Source organism: Frieseomelitta varia, unplaced genomic scaffold (genome assembly GCF_011392965.1).
Source record: "Frieseomelitta varia isolate USP_RPSP 00005682 unplaced genomic scaffold, Fvar_1.2 scaffold_52, whole genome shotgun sequence".
Taxonomy (NCBI): Eukaryota; Metazoa; Arthropoda; class Insecta; order Hymenoptera; family Apidae; genus Frieseomelitta; species Frieseomelitta varia.
The window spans coordinates 45,274-60,881 of record NW_025110279.1 but is presented as its reverse complement, the minus strand read 5'-3'; the positions used below and the strand labels follow the sequence as shown (position 1 = coordinate 60,881).

Here is a 15,608-nt window from a genome sequence, read left to right as displayed (position 1 = left end):
TAATTCAATGCTTTGAATCTTTTATGTAGCTTAAGGAGCAAAATTGCATTGAAATTTAGGAGATTCATGACGCGACGTCATGTGCAGCGATTATTATGAAAGATTCGTCAGAAAAATTACGAATTATTCTAGAAGAATAAAGTTTGATATTTTATTCCGTATTTATAGTACAATTGTATATTAATTATGGAGGGAAAACAATAACCAATTATAATTAATTACTGCAAAATATTTGCAACATTACATTTTTTTCTAATAATTGATCGTGTTTTATGTTATGATTTAATGATTTCTAAGGTTCTTTTTCGAATTGTCGAGATGTTTATAACTTTTAGTCCCCAGTTACTCCGCACCTTCGACCTTCATCCTGATAAATATACAAATAATTTTTTAATACAAATATTTTCAATTGAATATTACAAGCAATTAAAAAATTGCATTTATTACAAGATCTCTATCAAGATAATACTTACTTATATGGAATGTTATTCTTGAATGCGTTAGTAAGTTGACACTGTACCTTCTATATTTTTGTATCATACAGCAACTTATCCCGATATAAATGAGTTCTCGCACTTGTTAATTACAATTTGTTAAGAACAATACTTTCTCGATACAAAAGTATATAAAAAAAAAGAAAAAGAAATATGGGGACAGCACTCAGTACATGTACATCGTTTTTGGCGCGAACCTAATAGGGTATTTGTTTTGTGAAATGTGAGATTTAATTGATGTAACTAATTTGATACTAACACATGTTCAGGATGATTACGAATTTGGTCAATTAAATCTGCTGGTCTTATCTGCTCAGTGCAGATACGATGCACAGCAGTGAATAATGGGAATTTTTCTAATAAATTTTTGGCTTTCAACATTCCATGAACTTCATCAGCTGTAGCTGGACCTTGCAATTTTTGACCACCTAAAAGTTCTTCTTCCAGCTGTCTGATGCTCTAGCAAGAAAAAACATAACAATTAACTGTTCGTTATCAGGATGTTGTGAGAATAAATGCAATTCATACTTTGCCACTTTTAACGTATTGTTCGCAAACTCTGCGATTTCTTCCACCATAGCAGGTAGTTATCAAATCGGCTACACCGCAACTTTCAAAGAATGTTGAAAGTTTCGAGCCACTGTAAAATGTGTCTACGAACTTGACCATTTCCATTAATCCTAATCTGATTACCGCTGCCTTCGTGTTGTCACCAAGTCCTATACCATCCACAAAACCAGCGGCGCATGCCACAATATTCTGAAACGTGAAAATGTTAACTTAGATATGCTAAACAAAAGTATTAAGTACACATGAACGAGGAAAGAAACTGTTTCATTAATAATGTGTATACATTGCGTACCTTTAAGGCGCCACATACTTCAACTGCCTCGCAGTCTTCGACGACCACAACTCTGAAATTGGGAGTTTGTATAAGGTCCCTTAGCAATGGTGCCAAACGTTTGTCCCTACAACCTATAAATAATTAAAATGATTAACTGAACTGGCAATTTTTTAGATCGCGTAGATATCATTATGTACGAATTACCAATAGTCGTTTCACAGAACTTCTCCTCGGCAACTTCATTAGCTAAATTTGCTCCCATTAAAACGTAACATTGGATTTTCAAGTTCTTTTCAATGATTTTAGAGATTAGCTCAATATTCGTTCCGTCTCCTCGATCAAAACCCTCGATAGAAATTCATCATTTTTAATTATGTACGAGAATGACATCTTGCAGGATTTAACGAACAACAAATACCTTGATCAATGATACACCAACTGCGGTTGGTTTAATTTTATCGAGCAATGTTGCACACAATGTTCGTATGAATTGATGAGGTATTACGAAAATAAGAATATCTGCATCTTTTGCAGCTTCGACGATGTCTGGAACGGCAACCTAGAAATTGCATGTCAAATTAGTATATTTGTACACCCTTCTACGTTATATTTAAATGTAATGAGTAATTATTCATTTGGTCGACTAGAGAGACCTTGAGATTAAATAGTACACCGTAACTTGATACTTAAAAGTAATTCTTATCTCAAGCTTGATGTATCACTATTGATATCTAGGTCAACGGATTTCCCACTCTTACGCTAAAATTGGATAAATTTCTGATGAAATCTTTAAATTATTTGCTTAAAAAAACCACATAGCTCCCATAGTTGAAGCCACAAAAAATCCAAAAGAAAAGCAATTTTGCAACTGGCGATGACGAAGCGTGAACGATGTAACAAGATCAAAGCATTGCATGTTGAATTGCTTTTTGTTATTGGTCTTACGAAGTTTGGAAATGTAAAAAAAATGTAATTGAAAAGAAAAAGAAACGAAGCTTATCATTTGGTCAACTTTCACTATCTTTCATGTAATTCATTCTTTTCGAGAAAACAAATTCTCTCTGTTTTGGTTCAGCCATAAAAGATTGTTAGTTCTTTCCAAAGCATAACACTGATGATGATAAAGCTATAGGCATTGGTGTTAGAATGCAGGATTTCGCAATAATTAAGCTGATAGAAACAATGATTCAACCATGCATTAATTTAACTATCGATACGTTTATCTATTCATTGAAATGATTTGTTTATGATTTTTATAGTGATAGTTCTCTATAATGATGTAGATATCTTCTTTTCTATTTAAATTTATTTCCACGAGATGTTCGATATGATGTAAATAGTTGATAATAAAACGGCTGTTAGGATTGCAACAATCATTACATTTCAATATTCAGTGAATGTTTAATGGAAACACGTTTGCTCACGTGCGTACTGATTATTTATTGTTAGTCGAAAACAAAGTCGAGCTTTACGTGTATGCATAATTCTCACTAAACTTATTTTGTATAACGCAATAACAATTGTACAACCCGAAAACAATCATGTGAATTACATCATATTTCGATCTAATCAATCAATATCAAGACCGGACGAAATACTTAAGAGATGAACTTGATAACTGATAAAAACGTTGTTTACTGCTACTTGTTTTGAAAGTGTAAATAGATAGAATATTGTGCTGATGGCAAGAATTTAATACGATAAGTATTACTAATGATAGGCTTATAATTCGATTAAAAAATGCGCATCACACTTGTCAAATGTTGCACGTTATTTGAAGTCTACTTAACTATGGTTGGTTTATTTAATTTGATCTATTTAATACACGTACGTTTCTCAATGGCAGTAGATTCGATATCAATTGGTATAGAGGAAGTGAATACTTGTCGAACGAACAGTGTGAATAGTAATCGCGTTGAATGATAAAATAGATTCCAATATATCATTAATCTGATAAAATGTCTAATAATATCCATATCTATCTGTAATGTACATCTGTTATAATCCTAAAGTCAACATTCAATTTCCGGCAATCTCTTTCTAAGAACTGTTTAGTCAAGTATTATCCTTATTATTATCCTTATTAGGATCGTGTGTTTTATTTTTATTAGAAAATTTATACTCAAATAGAAGAAGAGAAACGAATTTCAGACATTCCTCGCAGATCTATGGACATTCATAGATAGTAGTCTATGAACAGAACGTTACGCAGTTGTGTAACACACCCGTTTAAAACGCAATAAGATAAAATGCAAACCTAACTTAAACCCACATACGAGTTTCCTATTTCAAATTGTAATGGATCCTAGTTTCCTTTCGTAGAAAATGAATTGCAGACCTTCTTTTTTGATATCTTCTTAGCAAAGTGTCGTTGCTACTTAGTTACATAAGCAACATTGGAACGTCAGATGGCAACAATAAGGGTGTTGAAAGTTAATTACAAATTCAAGATTATAAGAGTGGGTACATCCTTGCAGGAAGCGTGTTTACCATTTGTACACGTAGATAACACGTCAGTCACGCCAATTGTGACAAAGTAGGGGGAAGATCTTGTAAGCTTATATAGAGCTGTTAACGCGTAATTCGTACGTTGTATGTACGTGTGGCAATAAGGCACAAGTACCTTGAGGAGTGCTACGTCGCAAGGACAATTCTCCGCGAGAAAATCGTTGTTTGAAGTCGAGATCTTTCTAATATAATTTTACGAGATTAATCATGAGGATTAATTCAATTGTGCCGAACTTCGAAGTCGACAGTACCCAGGGGAAAATCAATTTCTACGACTGGCAAGGAGATTCGTAAGTTTGATTTAAATTTATCCTCCTTTTGATCTGGCGTACTATTTATTTGAACGATTCTGTATAATTAATTGGATGTTAAAAATTATACATGCATAGATTCGAATTTCTCGTTACAATTAGATATTCTAAGAAGTGCCCTTGACTAAATTACATTATAAATACACAAGTAGCGGAGCAACTAGATTTCTTAAAATTTTGCTTATAAACAATAACAACGGAGGTTCGTTATCTGTTGTAAAAGTTTTACGTTAGCAGTTGTACACTACTCTTCGTAGAATTTTAGTTAAAATATTACTTTCGATACATTGCATTCCAAGTTGTTACTTGAGCAATGCTTTTTTTTATGATTATGACGAAAATGCGGATTGCACGCGTTTTAAAATTTTTATGAGCATTGGTAAGGAAATAGAATCTGAAAAAGATTTGTTTTATCTGCTATATACAGTAAACTCGCGTATAACGCGAGTTCTTTAAATGCGAATTCCTATAAACGCGCCAAAGATATTGCGACTACTGTTTTCATATAACAATGATTCTTCGTACAACGCGCCAAATCATAAAATGGGGAATTACCTGCATTTAAGAATTTGAAAGGAACTTGTCTAGCTCCGCATTTACAACTGGAAATTATTGAAAATATTGAATCTGCAAGTGAAGCTGATTTAACATTTGAAAATTAGTTAATTCGACCGAAACGATTAATAATAATCAGGATTACAAAAGTATTTTATAATTTTTTAAAGTTCAATGAAACAAAAGATTTCTTGACGTGTATTAATGTTTTTTTCTTTTTAACTAACGTTTTAAAACAACTTAATACTGTCCTATTTGATTAAACATAGAGAATAAAAGTTGGCATAATGCAATGATTATTTCAAGCATGTTCCTTCAAATTATACGGGAAAAATTCTCGTACAGTATGATTTCCTATAACATTACCGCGTTATATGGGAGACTACTGTATTACAATACGCACTGCTTTGGATATTTTTGTATATAACATGCATTATGTAATATTTTTGCAACTCCCAATCCGCGTCATAATTATATACAGAGACGAAAGTTCATAATTTTAAAACTAAATGACAAAATTGTTATTACATATCAAGCTTTTATATCTTACTTGCCAATGAGTTTAGACAGTAAAGAAAAAAAAAAAAAAAAAGATGAATTTTAATGACTGACGTTGCAAAACAAGGGAAAAACATAATTATACATATTTACAGTTATGAATATTTATAGAATCTTTGTTTACCACTCATTTTCTACTTCCTAATCGCAGATGGGTCGTTTTATTTTCCCACCCTGCCGATTTCACGCCGGTTTGCACCACCGAATTGGGTCGTTTGGCAGTGCATCAGCCCCATTTTGAACGTCGAAACACGAAATTGTTAGCTCATTCAGTGGACAAATTACAGGATCATGTCGACTGGGTTAATGTAAGTTACAAAAATACTTTACGATATTTACTACGATAAGATCGTTAGACACAATGATCGTTCGGAAGAATATTTTCTATGCAGCAGCATCATTTTCAAGGATTATATATGCACACGCACGTGTGTACAGAATTTTCATTAGCAACACGTAGAGCAATATAACAATGTACAGAGTGTTCCACGTTTTCGTGACACATCATCGATACAAAATAAATAAGAAGAAAATTTTACAAAATTGTATGAGATCTTATATAATTTCATTCGGTTTCTCATTCGCAGGATATTAAATCTTATTGCCAAGACATTCCCGGAGCTTTTCCTTATCCAATTATTGCCGATCCGGATCGTTCTTTGGCAGTGAAGTTAGATATGATCGATGAAGATGGCAAGGATGATCCAGAACAAGCGTTAACTGTTCGCGCTTTGTACATTATAAGCCCCGATCATCGTTTACGTTTATCCATGCATTATCCAACGTCCACTGGACGCAATGTAGAGTAAGTTTTTTACAATGAATGTAGAATTTTGATTCTACATACAGTGCTTTTTTTTGTATTGTACAAATCTATTATATATAAATAATATAACTTGCACAGGATAAACGTATTAATGATATTTCTATGATCTCTAGCGAAATACTGAGAGTTATAGATTCCCTGCAACTTGTCGATAAGAAACCGGAAATAGCAACCCCTGCTAACTGGGTGGTAAGAGCAACTTTCATACATATATTAATTAATACATTGTTACTTGCACTTTGTAAATTTCAGGCAGTCTGATACCAGACAGCGAAGATTTGAATAATGACTAATAATTATTACCTAGAATATACTTCGTTGCGACTATATAAAAATATATTTCACTGTGTATTTACAGCCTGGTGAAAAGGTCATGATTCTTCCAACTGTGAAAGACGAAGAACTCCCTAAACTCTTCCCCAAAGGAGTGGACAAAGTATCAATGCCTTCTGGAAAGGTTTACGTCCGTACAACCACAAATTATTAAACGTATTCATTGATGAATGCGATGTATTTTCTTATATTTTTCATTCGTGTGAAATTATTTTTTAACAACCACTCTTTTGTTTATCATAAAACATTGTTTAAAAAGTAGGTTAAAAAGATAATTTTTAATCACGTTGTCTCGTAATGTACTTTGGAATTTTAAGTCAAATTTTTATCATCGCGATATGTTTATTGTTGTTTAAGTAAGAAGATAATTTTTGAACACAATTTTATCTCGTAATGTACTTTGGAATTTTAAATCAAATTTTCGTTATCACAATATAAACCGTGAGAGAATTTTTAGAACAATATTTATAGGAATTACAAATTTTGTTACTTATGTATCTTTTGTTACCTAACATTCCAGTGATTATAAATGAGCTATCACTTTTTATATCACTTAAGAACATATTAGAAAGTATAATACATTATTCTTGTTACTAAAGATAGTATTGTAATATATTTTCTATTTTTTACAGCAAATAATTTTTCCCTCGTTCTATCTCATTGAACTTTCTATTGAGATCATTTAATGGATAATTAATAAAAACATACATTTAACATAAAAATGATAGGAATGATTCGAAAGTCTTTAGAAAAGAATTAATAATGTCGATACAATTAGGAGAGAACGTATCTTTTGAATGAGAATGTAAAACTTACAATATTTTCTGGCAATTTGTGCCCAGGAAGATATTTCACGTTCTCATGTAACTGATTTATGATGTCAGTTAACTTTTGATTGTTCACTATTTCTTCGTAAACATACATTGTCACGCGTGTTTCAAATTTGTTGTTATATTTGACTGCATTGGCACCCACGATTTTTGCAATAGCTGAGCCCCTGAAGTATAAAATAAAAAGAATTACATAAGATAATCATTATGACGTCTAGTTAATCCTGTAATAGTTTTACATAAAATAAATGGTAAAACTGTCATTTATTTCTATATATATATATATATATATATATATATATATATTTCTATATATATTTAATAACACCATCGAGCTTTGAAATTGTATACAAACGCTGATGCAAATATCGATACAAAATAAAAGAAAAATTGTATACGATAAAAGTAAAAAAATGAACATAAAAAACAATAATTAAAGATACAATACAATTTGTTAAAATTGACATTACATTATGCTTTAAAAATACTTCGGTACAAAATTATATATAAAAAGAGAAACAAAAAAAGAAGAAAAAATTAACGCATACACATACCAATTGCCACTCCCTACAATGCATACCCTCTTTTTTAATACATTGCCAACTGTAGCCATTTTGCAGTTTTTAATGTACAACTGGCTTAAAATTTACAATTTCACGAGGGTATGGAATACTCTATGCACGTTGAAGTATCACAAATTTGCTTATTTTCAAACGCCGATGTTACGACTGACTGACTGACTGACCGATTAACTTACAAACTAACTTCAGCCTTCATTGACCTTAGTAACGATCGCAAATTATTTTCTAACGATTGGCATTCACTGTTTTGGACCAAGGCCAATGTAAACGCAACAGCAAACCGTGGCCAGAATAAATGTTAAAATTAGCGACAGCTTAATAATAATACTTAGTATATATCTCGAAGGTTTTTAATGTTACAAAGCAATTTTTTCAATTTTCAATTTTAGAAAGAAGCGGAAAATTTTAATAAAATTGCTGTCGGGCGTAATATCAAGATTAAATAGTGAAACAAGAATATTTTTATAATGTGACATTACTTTCAACAATATATAGAAATAAATATTAAGCATTTTGCAATACGATAATAAGAAAAAGAAAAAGATGAAACATCCATTACCAAAACTACCCCTTCTTATCGAGACATTAACAGATATGTATAAGTTTTACTGTCGGGTTGTATAAAATCATTATGACTATTGTTACAGTAAATATACCCCACGTTCATATGAAAATCTATGATATTTAAAAAGTTGGTTTTCAGTCGTTTGCGGTCGTATAACTCTCACTCATCGATATTTTATATGTTGTATTACGACTTTGTTAGTTATTACTTTTGTTCTTTAACACTTAATAAAGAATACTATAAAATAAAGTTAGCGAGATACATACAAATAAAAAGTAGCGACAGTCAATTTCATTTTGATTCTCTGGACATTTTCTTCGGTTATAGTATTATTAGTGTTCGATCAATGAAAATCAATTCCGACCAGCATGATATCCATATTTTAGTTAAATCCGACCGCAAACGGTTAAACGGAGATAACGTGTATCTTCTTTCGTGTCTTCCAAATACTCTTCACAGACGACATCTTGGTGAAGGTAGTTGCAGTATTGTTGCATTAACGTCGTCGTTCCTAGATATGAAGCAAATATAATTAAATCTTTTGCATACCTTCAATTATAGTGAACATTACTCTTGCATACAGCATGTTATTTTACACCCTTAAACATGCCTAATAGAAATTCGAATACGTGAGATATTGTATCTACCAACGATTACTGAAACGGTTCAAACGGGTGTTCAATAACATTTAATATTAGGGAAAAAATGTATGACATTACTAGATATATAGTCGGTATTAAAGGCTTTGGAAAGAGGGCGAATATAATTCTAACAAATGTTTATCAATTAACAAGTAATAGTCGTATATTTGTTACGTTTTATATTACACTGTTCAAGATAATTTCAGTTCTATGATACAGCAATAATGAACTATCGGAATCTAACGACACAAAATTGAGATATCTAAAATATTTATTTATAGACTCTTCTTAACTTCTAACATACAACAATCCTCGTAAAATTTTCATTAAAATATACAACAACGCATAACACATTACATTTTAACGTATTACCTACTACTTCGTTTCAGTAGTTTCTACTACTCTTTCGTAAAGTGACATTTTATTTTGCGTTTCGTATATTTTATACGCACTTAAGAAGATATCAGCTACGTGATTCAATGGTGCTGTTAAGGGTGTGTTGAAATTACTATTATACGCGCTATAGTTATTTTTAGAATGTTAATCTAATTCACAATTGGAAGTATAAATTAAGATATGAACTAAAAAAATATGGCAACACAGGAAACGAAGATAAATAACAATTTAAATTATGTCATCAATCAATTTCCTTGAGGAGTATTAATCAACATTAATACGTAGTAAAGTTTAGAAAAATCCATGGTCCTTAAATAGCTTTCCTTTCTACAGTTTGTTCTATCGTCTTTCTCCGATTTGATAAAGATTCTTATAGATTGCTTCTCAAGAAGATACAGCAGTTAAGAAGCTAAAAATAATCCTTTCGTAAATTTTTTCCAATATCAATGTTTCATTAGATGTGAGGAAGAGACTTCAAATTATCTGTAATCTGTATCGAAAAATGAAATTATCAATTAAATTTTTTGTTTAGATATGTATCACAAATAAATAACATTATTCGATATGTTTTCAAAAGTCATCATACTTTATGGATTTATAAACTTTTACATTCTCTTGAAAAGAAAAGTGAAATTTAGACATATTAATTACAACAGAATTAAATGTGAAATTCACATTCTACGCATATTCATTTGTAAAACATAAATTTTTTGCAGATCAAAATAAAAGAATTTCGCAACACTCCTATAGAGCGCAACAACAATAACAGATATTCATGCAAAATAAGGTAATGTTAGTTGTTGTACAGAGTGCTCCAAATTTTTCCAGTTAAAGTTTATTATATGTTTTATTGATATAATCATAGAAAAAATGTTATATAAACATAAGTGTTATATAATATCGTTTCTTCATTCATATCCATAGAACACATAATATTTCGACTAGAGAATCTGGAACACTTTATATAAATTTCTCTTTCATCAATAAATTATGATAAACCTAACATTAAAATGGCTTTGAGAAGATCTTTAAATGAATAAAACGTAGTGAAATACATTTTGAACTTTACATCTTACAATATATGTTATAGATAAAATATAAGATAAAATATTCATGTCATTTTTAAAATGTATGTAAAAAAATATATTATGTCTCTTTTACGAAACTATCAAGGCTCTTTTATACGTAATTGTACATAATGCTTTAGTTTCATTAACTAAAAAAAAAAAAATCATTTTACTTAACAAAGATTTATCGTGCATATAGCATTGAAAAAATTGTACATAAATCCTTTTTGTTTTGATGTACATAACAACTATTTACAAATATGTACACGTATTATATACAATATACATATTATCAGATTAATGTTAGGTATTTTTTTACAAATCTACCAATCGAAACATGTAACTACACAAGTAACTAGGACCATGGCTAAACAGAGCAATTGTCATAAGAAATATGTGGCAAAATATGAATTTTAAAATGAACTAAAACATAGATCCTATATCTTGTACAGGATGCTGAATTAAATTAAATATTACATATTTACATAATATTTCTCTCGTTGAATTTTTAAAATTTATGTGACAGTATATTAATGTGTTTTTAACTCCGAAAGTAAATTTTACAATATATGAAATAAAATATTTGTCATTTTATAACAATTTCTAAAACAAAGGTCAGATATTTAAACTAGTTCGCCATTAATTATAGTGGAGACAATTAAGCTTACATGTGCTCTGGATGATTGCGTATGTACTCAATTAGTTCCGTAGGCTTTATCTCACCGGTACAGATCCTATGTACAGCCGTGAAAAGGGGAAACCTGTTCTCCATATTTTGCGCTTTTAACATGTAATTCACCTCTTCAGCAGTAAACGGACCTTGTAATTTCTGCCCATTTAGCATTTCCTTCTCCAATTCTTCGATTGTCTGTAAAAAAAATGATACATAACACAATCTTTTATAAAATATACTATCAGAGTAATTGGTCGTTTAAATTCTAATGGGTCGGGAAGTCCGCACTGCAATTCTCGCGTAACAGCTAGTGATTTTGTTCCTGAAATACTTTCGAGGTCTGCTCTCGAACCGCTCGACAAAGAAAAGAATAGATTTAGAGCAAGTGAGAGAAACATAATACTTCTTACTTACTCTTGCCACATCTATTCATTGTCTTTGTCAATAGGTTACGTTGACCTCGAGATACTGAATACGTGCTGAGAATGTTGAGGGTGGATCATTAGAATTTAAGCAAAATGATTCTATTAGAGTTTCAATGAGAATTATTGTACGACCATTTTCAGTGTTATGGTTTGCAATATCAAGTTACATAATTTTATTATATCGTTTCGATTCGTATATTAATTAATATATGCAGATTAATAACTGACCTTGCCAGATTTTACAAAAGCTTCAGAAACTCTACGATTGCGACCACCATAACAGGTAGTAATAAGATCAGCAACACCACAACTTTCAAAGAAAGTAGAAAGTTTTCCACCAGGGAAAAAGACATCCACGAATTTGATCATTTCCATAAGACCTAATCTGATAACAGCAGCCTTTGTATTATCACCGAGACCTAAACCATCAACGAAACCAGCGCCGCAGGCTACTATGTTCTGTTAAAATTTGAAAATAGTAGATATTTAATAGTCACAAGCAATATCATGATAATTTACCTTTAATGCCCCGCAACATTCAACTGAATCAACATCTTCAACCACTACAACTCTAAAGTATGAGGTTTGTATTAAATCTCTTAGTATAGGAGCCATATTTTTATCCTTGCAACCTAGACATTAAATAGTTATAATTTAAGCCATATGACAACAATATGATATTTGTCTGATAAATATGCAATAAATATTTACCAATAGTAGTTTCACAAAACATTTCTTCAGCAACTTCAGAAGCCAAATTTGCCCCCATTAAAACGGAAACAGGAATGTGAAGTTGCTTATTAATTATGTGTGATATAAGTTCAATACCACCTCCCTCTTTTTTATCAAAGCCCTGTAAAATAGTAAATCACCTGTGATTTTATGTACAGGGTGGATTGAAGTTTAGATGAGCATATAAATATAAATTTATACATGAGATTTTTTGTTCAAAATATTGTTTGTTTCTGAAAAACTTACGTTTAAAATTTGATTTTAATGATAATATCAATCAATTTCAAGAAATATATTTTATTTATTATTTAACACTATTTAATTCTAAATTAAAATCATACCTTTATCAAAGAAAGGCCAACAGCTGAAGGCTTAATTTTCCCTAATAACGTAGCACATATTCTGTTGATAAATTGATGTGGTATTACAAAAATCAAGATATCTGCATCTTTAGCAGCTTCCACTACATCAGGAACTGCAACCTAGAATATGAAGAAAATTATATGTCATCTTTGTTATAAAAAATTCAATCACTTGTAATACTAAATTTATTTTATTAATATAAAAAATGTATTAATGTATTTTATTAATATAAAGACGTAAAAAGTATCAAATTATGCTACATCATTCTATTTACATTTAAAGAAATATATGTACTAGCGTTTGAATCAATATATAGCTTCAGCTGATTTCGTCACGGTCAAGGCCTTTCTATACAAAGTTACCGATGTTAACAATCTATTTGTATACGTACAATACATACAAATCAAGATCGTGCATTCTCCTGCACGTGTCTCCGAAATTAAATTAAAAATGTACGAATAACATTCAAATTTCAAAAAATTATCAAGAATAATTATACTAATAATAAATTTATTTATTAAAGAATCAATGAATGACAAAAACACAGTCTTTTTCTATATAAAGGGAAATGAGCATACATATAAAATACATGTGGTCTTACACGAGCTACGAGAGTTACGTAAGCTTAATTTAGTTTCAAAATTGTACATTTAACAGTAACTATAGTAGGGTTACACAACGTGTAACATGTATTTTCCGTTATACACGTGTTCATGCAGTGGAGTATATTGTAAAAATATGTGTGTACAGAAATGAATGCATAAAGAATAATTTATGGACTATTATAATATTCTATAAGGTAATATTATTATCATTAATAAAATATTTAATACATTAGAATTTGTTTGAAAGTTGAATAAACAATTTGATGTAAAATGGGATATTAATTTTATGTACACGTATAATTTTTTTTTATATCTTTATTGAATGATAGCTATAATTTCGCCTAAAATGATAAATGAAAAATATGACCTCGTATTGTTTGTAACAAGCAAAATTTTATTCTTAATATAAAAAATAATTCTTTTAGAATTACGAAAAACATGTATGTAAATACTCACCACATTAGGCGGGAGTGTATGTCCCGGAAGATACTTCACGTTTTCATGCGTTTCATTAATAATTTCAGTCAGTTTTTTTCCATTGATGATTTCTTCGTAAACATACATTGTAACGCGATCTTCAAAGTTATTAAGTTTAGCGGCATTTGCTCCAACTATCTTAGCAATAGCCGAACCCCTAAAATTATACATAGAATAAAATTATATAATAATTTATTTTACATAACATTTTCCTATATTTTTGGTTTAAAAATTCGCATATATTTCTGTTGGGCAACATTTTCACAATATTTTCTCAGTTCAATACGTATGAAAATATATTAAAAATTCATTAGCAGAACAGTTTTACATTTAAGCATAAAATTGACTTCGCAAATATATGACTAATTGCTATTCCATTGATAGGTACTGTTGCTACTGTCATATTATTATGATTAATGCAGCATTTTTAAATACATTCATTGCAAAGAAATGTTATGCAAATGGCAATAAACTAATCCAGTTAGAATCTGCCAAATTTGACAATTCAGTTTTCTAAAAATACATCTGCCAATATACCCAAAATATAATGCCAAATATTGAGTAAAGTGTTAACAATAAAAATATATTTAATTTAACAAGCCTACGATAATTCTTGATTTTTATATATAGCACGTGGAGATCAATTCTGCTGGCATTTAAAACCGATCAGCTAAATCAATGATAGACGAAATTTTTCGCAACTACAGATGTTAAATCTTACGTAGATTCAAAAATAACTTACCAATTTCCTGATCCGACGATACAAACACGTTGTTTGTCTGCCATGATTTTGAATGGTATACCAATAACGAAATTATACAATTATACAGAACAAAAATGATCGCAAAGTAAGACACGATAGCCGTTCACCATCAAAGCAGGGGATGACTGGAACTACTTCGAATGTGGAAAGACTTGCGCTATTTTTCGCAGAAGTGGGAGTATGGAAACACTGGCGGTGATAGGCGGTCTGTTTCTACTGTGCGAGCAAGGTTCCGTTGGTCGACCAATCAAAGTTCAATATGATAAAAACTATATAAATACCATCTTTGGACTTTATCTTGTGGAGATTATGTAATTGTGTCGGCGCAATCATACTTATCAAAAAAAAAAAAAAAAAAAAATGATAAGGAATATTAATTATCAGGTAAATTTCAACTAATCTAAGATATACGAGCTATAAGATTGACTTTTAATTGTATTTTAATCATGTATATAAAATAGAAAATGATATATTATACTTAATCACATTCTACGTTATCATATAAATATAATATAATTCATAGTTGTATTATTCAAGTAAAATAAATATATACCAAACAATAGTAAAAATATTAATAAATAAATTTTATAAATATAAGCGCTGTAATAAAAGTAAATTTTATAAGTATAAAACTGTAATTCGAGTGATTTTGTAAAGAATGTATAATCTAGTTATTAATTATTTCGTATATGATTTTTTTTACCTTAAATATGTATTTTAATAATTTGAGGGATTTTCTGTTTTAATAATTTAAATAGTTGATTATAGTAAATCCTGTAAAATAAATTTTAACATATAAGTTTTACTGAAAAATGAATTTGATATGTGAATTTTTACTTGTACTTACTAGAAAGATAGATAATCGTCGAATAACATAGTACTTGCATTACATAAAAATCTGTATAACACGATTAAAATTACGACGATCCTCGTTCAGCATATTGCTTTAGTTAAAGATGATCTAATGGAATTAATCAATAGTCCTATGTAAAACATAATAAACGATGACTCGGAAAATATTCCCGTGAAGAATTCTCTTCAAATTTTTCCATTGACCAATA

General features: G+C 30.0%; 3 protein-coding genes and 1 long non-coding RNA gene across 7 annotated transcripts; 2 read left to right on the top strand and 2 right to left on the bottom strand.

The window, feature by feature from the left end:
• Positions 1–307: 307 nt before the first annotated feature.
• Positions 308–8,786, bottom strand: LOC122533331 (glycerol-3-phosphate dehydrogenase [NAD(+)], cytoplasmic-like). 3 transcript variants are annotated; one of them, XR_006307682.1, is made up of 9 exons: positions 8,672–8,786; positions 7,246–7,426; positions 1,757–1,897; positions 1,543–1,684; positions 1,357–1,469; positions 1,023–1,253; positions 754–953; positions 474–691; positions 308–367 (listed from the first exon to the last, which is right to left on the bottom strand). XR_006307682.1 is itself a non-coding variant. In XM_043662952.1 (8 exons), the coding sequence occupies exons 1-8, from the start codon at positions 7,870–7,872 to the stop codon at positions 343–345; spliced, it is 1,092 nt and encodes a 363-aa protein (XP_043518887.1). In that variant the 5' UTR covers positions 7,873–8,645; the 3' UTR covers positions 308–342. The 3 variants fall into 3 exon arrangements, 1 of the variants encoding a protein (XP_043518887.1); XR_006307681.1 differs by lacking the exon at positions 8,672–8,786 and adding an exon at positions 7,814–8,647; XM_043662952.1 differs by lacking the exons at positions 474–691; positions 8,672–8,786 and adding an exon at positions 7,814–8,645.
• LOC122533332 (peroxiredoxin-6-like) lies at positions 3,925–6,709 on the top strand. The gene is made up of 5 exons (XM_043662953.1): positions 3,925–4,136; positions 5,422–5,578; positions 5,858–6,075; positions 6,210–6,285; positions 6,455–6,709. Exons 1-5 carry the CDS (start codon positions 4,054–4,056, stop codon positions 6,581–6,583), a joined length of 663 nt encoding a protein of 220 aa, XP_043518888.1. The 5' UTR covers positions 3,925–4,053; the 3' UTR covers positions 6,584–6,709.
• On the bottom strand, positions 8,776–14,685 carry LOC122533330 (glycerol-3-phosphate dehydrogenase [NAD(+)], cytoplasmic-like). 2 transcript variants are annotated; one of them, XM_043662950.1, is made up of 8 exons: positions 14,527–14,685; positions 13,764–13,941; positions 12,681–12,821; positions 12,319–12,460; positions 12,127–12,239; positions 11,836–12,066; positions 11,178–11,377; positions 8,776–8,916 (listed from the first exon to the last, which is right to left on the bottom strand). In XM_043662950.1, exons 1-8 carry the CDS (start codon positions 14,568–14,570, stop codon positions 8,859–8,861), a joined length of 1,107 nt encoding a protein of 368 aa, XP_043518885.1. In that variant the 5' UTR covers positions 14,571–14,685; the 3' UTR covers positions 8,776–8,858. The 2 variants fall into 2 exon arrangements, with proteins under 2 accessions (XP_043518885.1, XP_043518886.1); XM_043662951.1 differs by lacking the exon at positions 8,776–8,916 and adding an exon at positions 9,184–9,932.
• On the top strand, positions 13,253–14,878 carry LOC122533334. Its single transcript, XR_006307684.1, has 2 exons — positions 13,253–13,501; positions 14,415–14,878. It is a non-coding gene; the product is annotated as an uncharacterized LOC122533334 (long non-coding RNA).
• Positions 14,879–15,608: the final 730 nt, after the last annotated feature.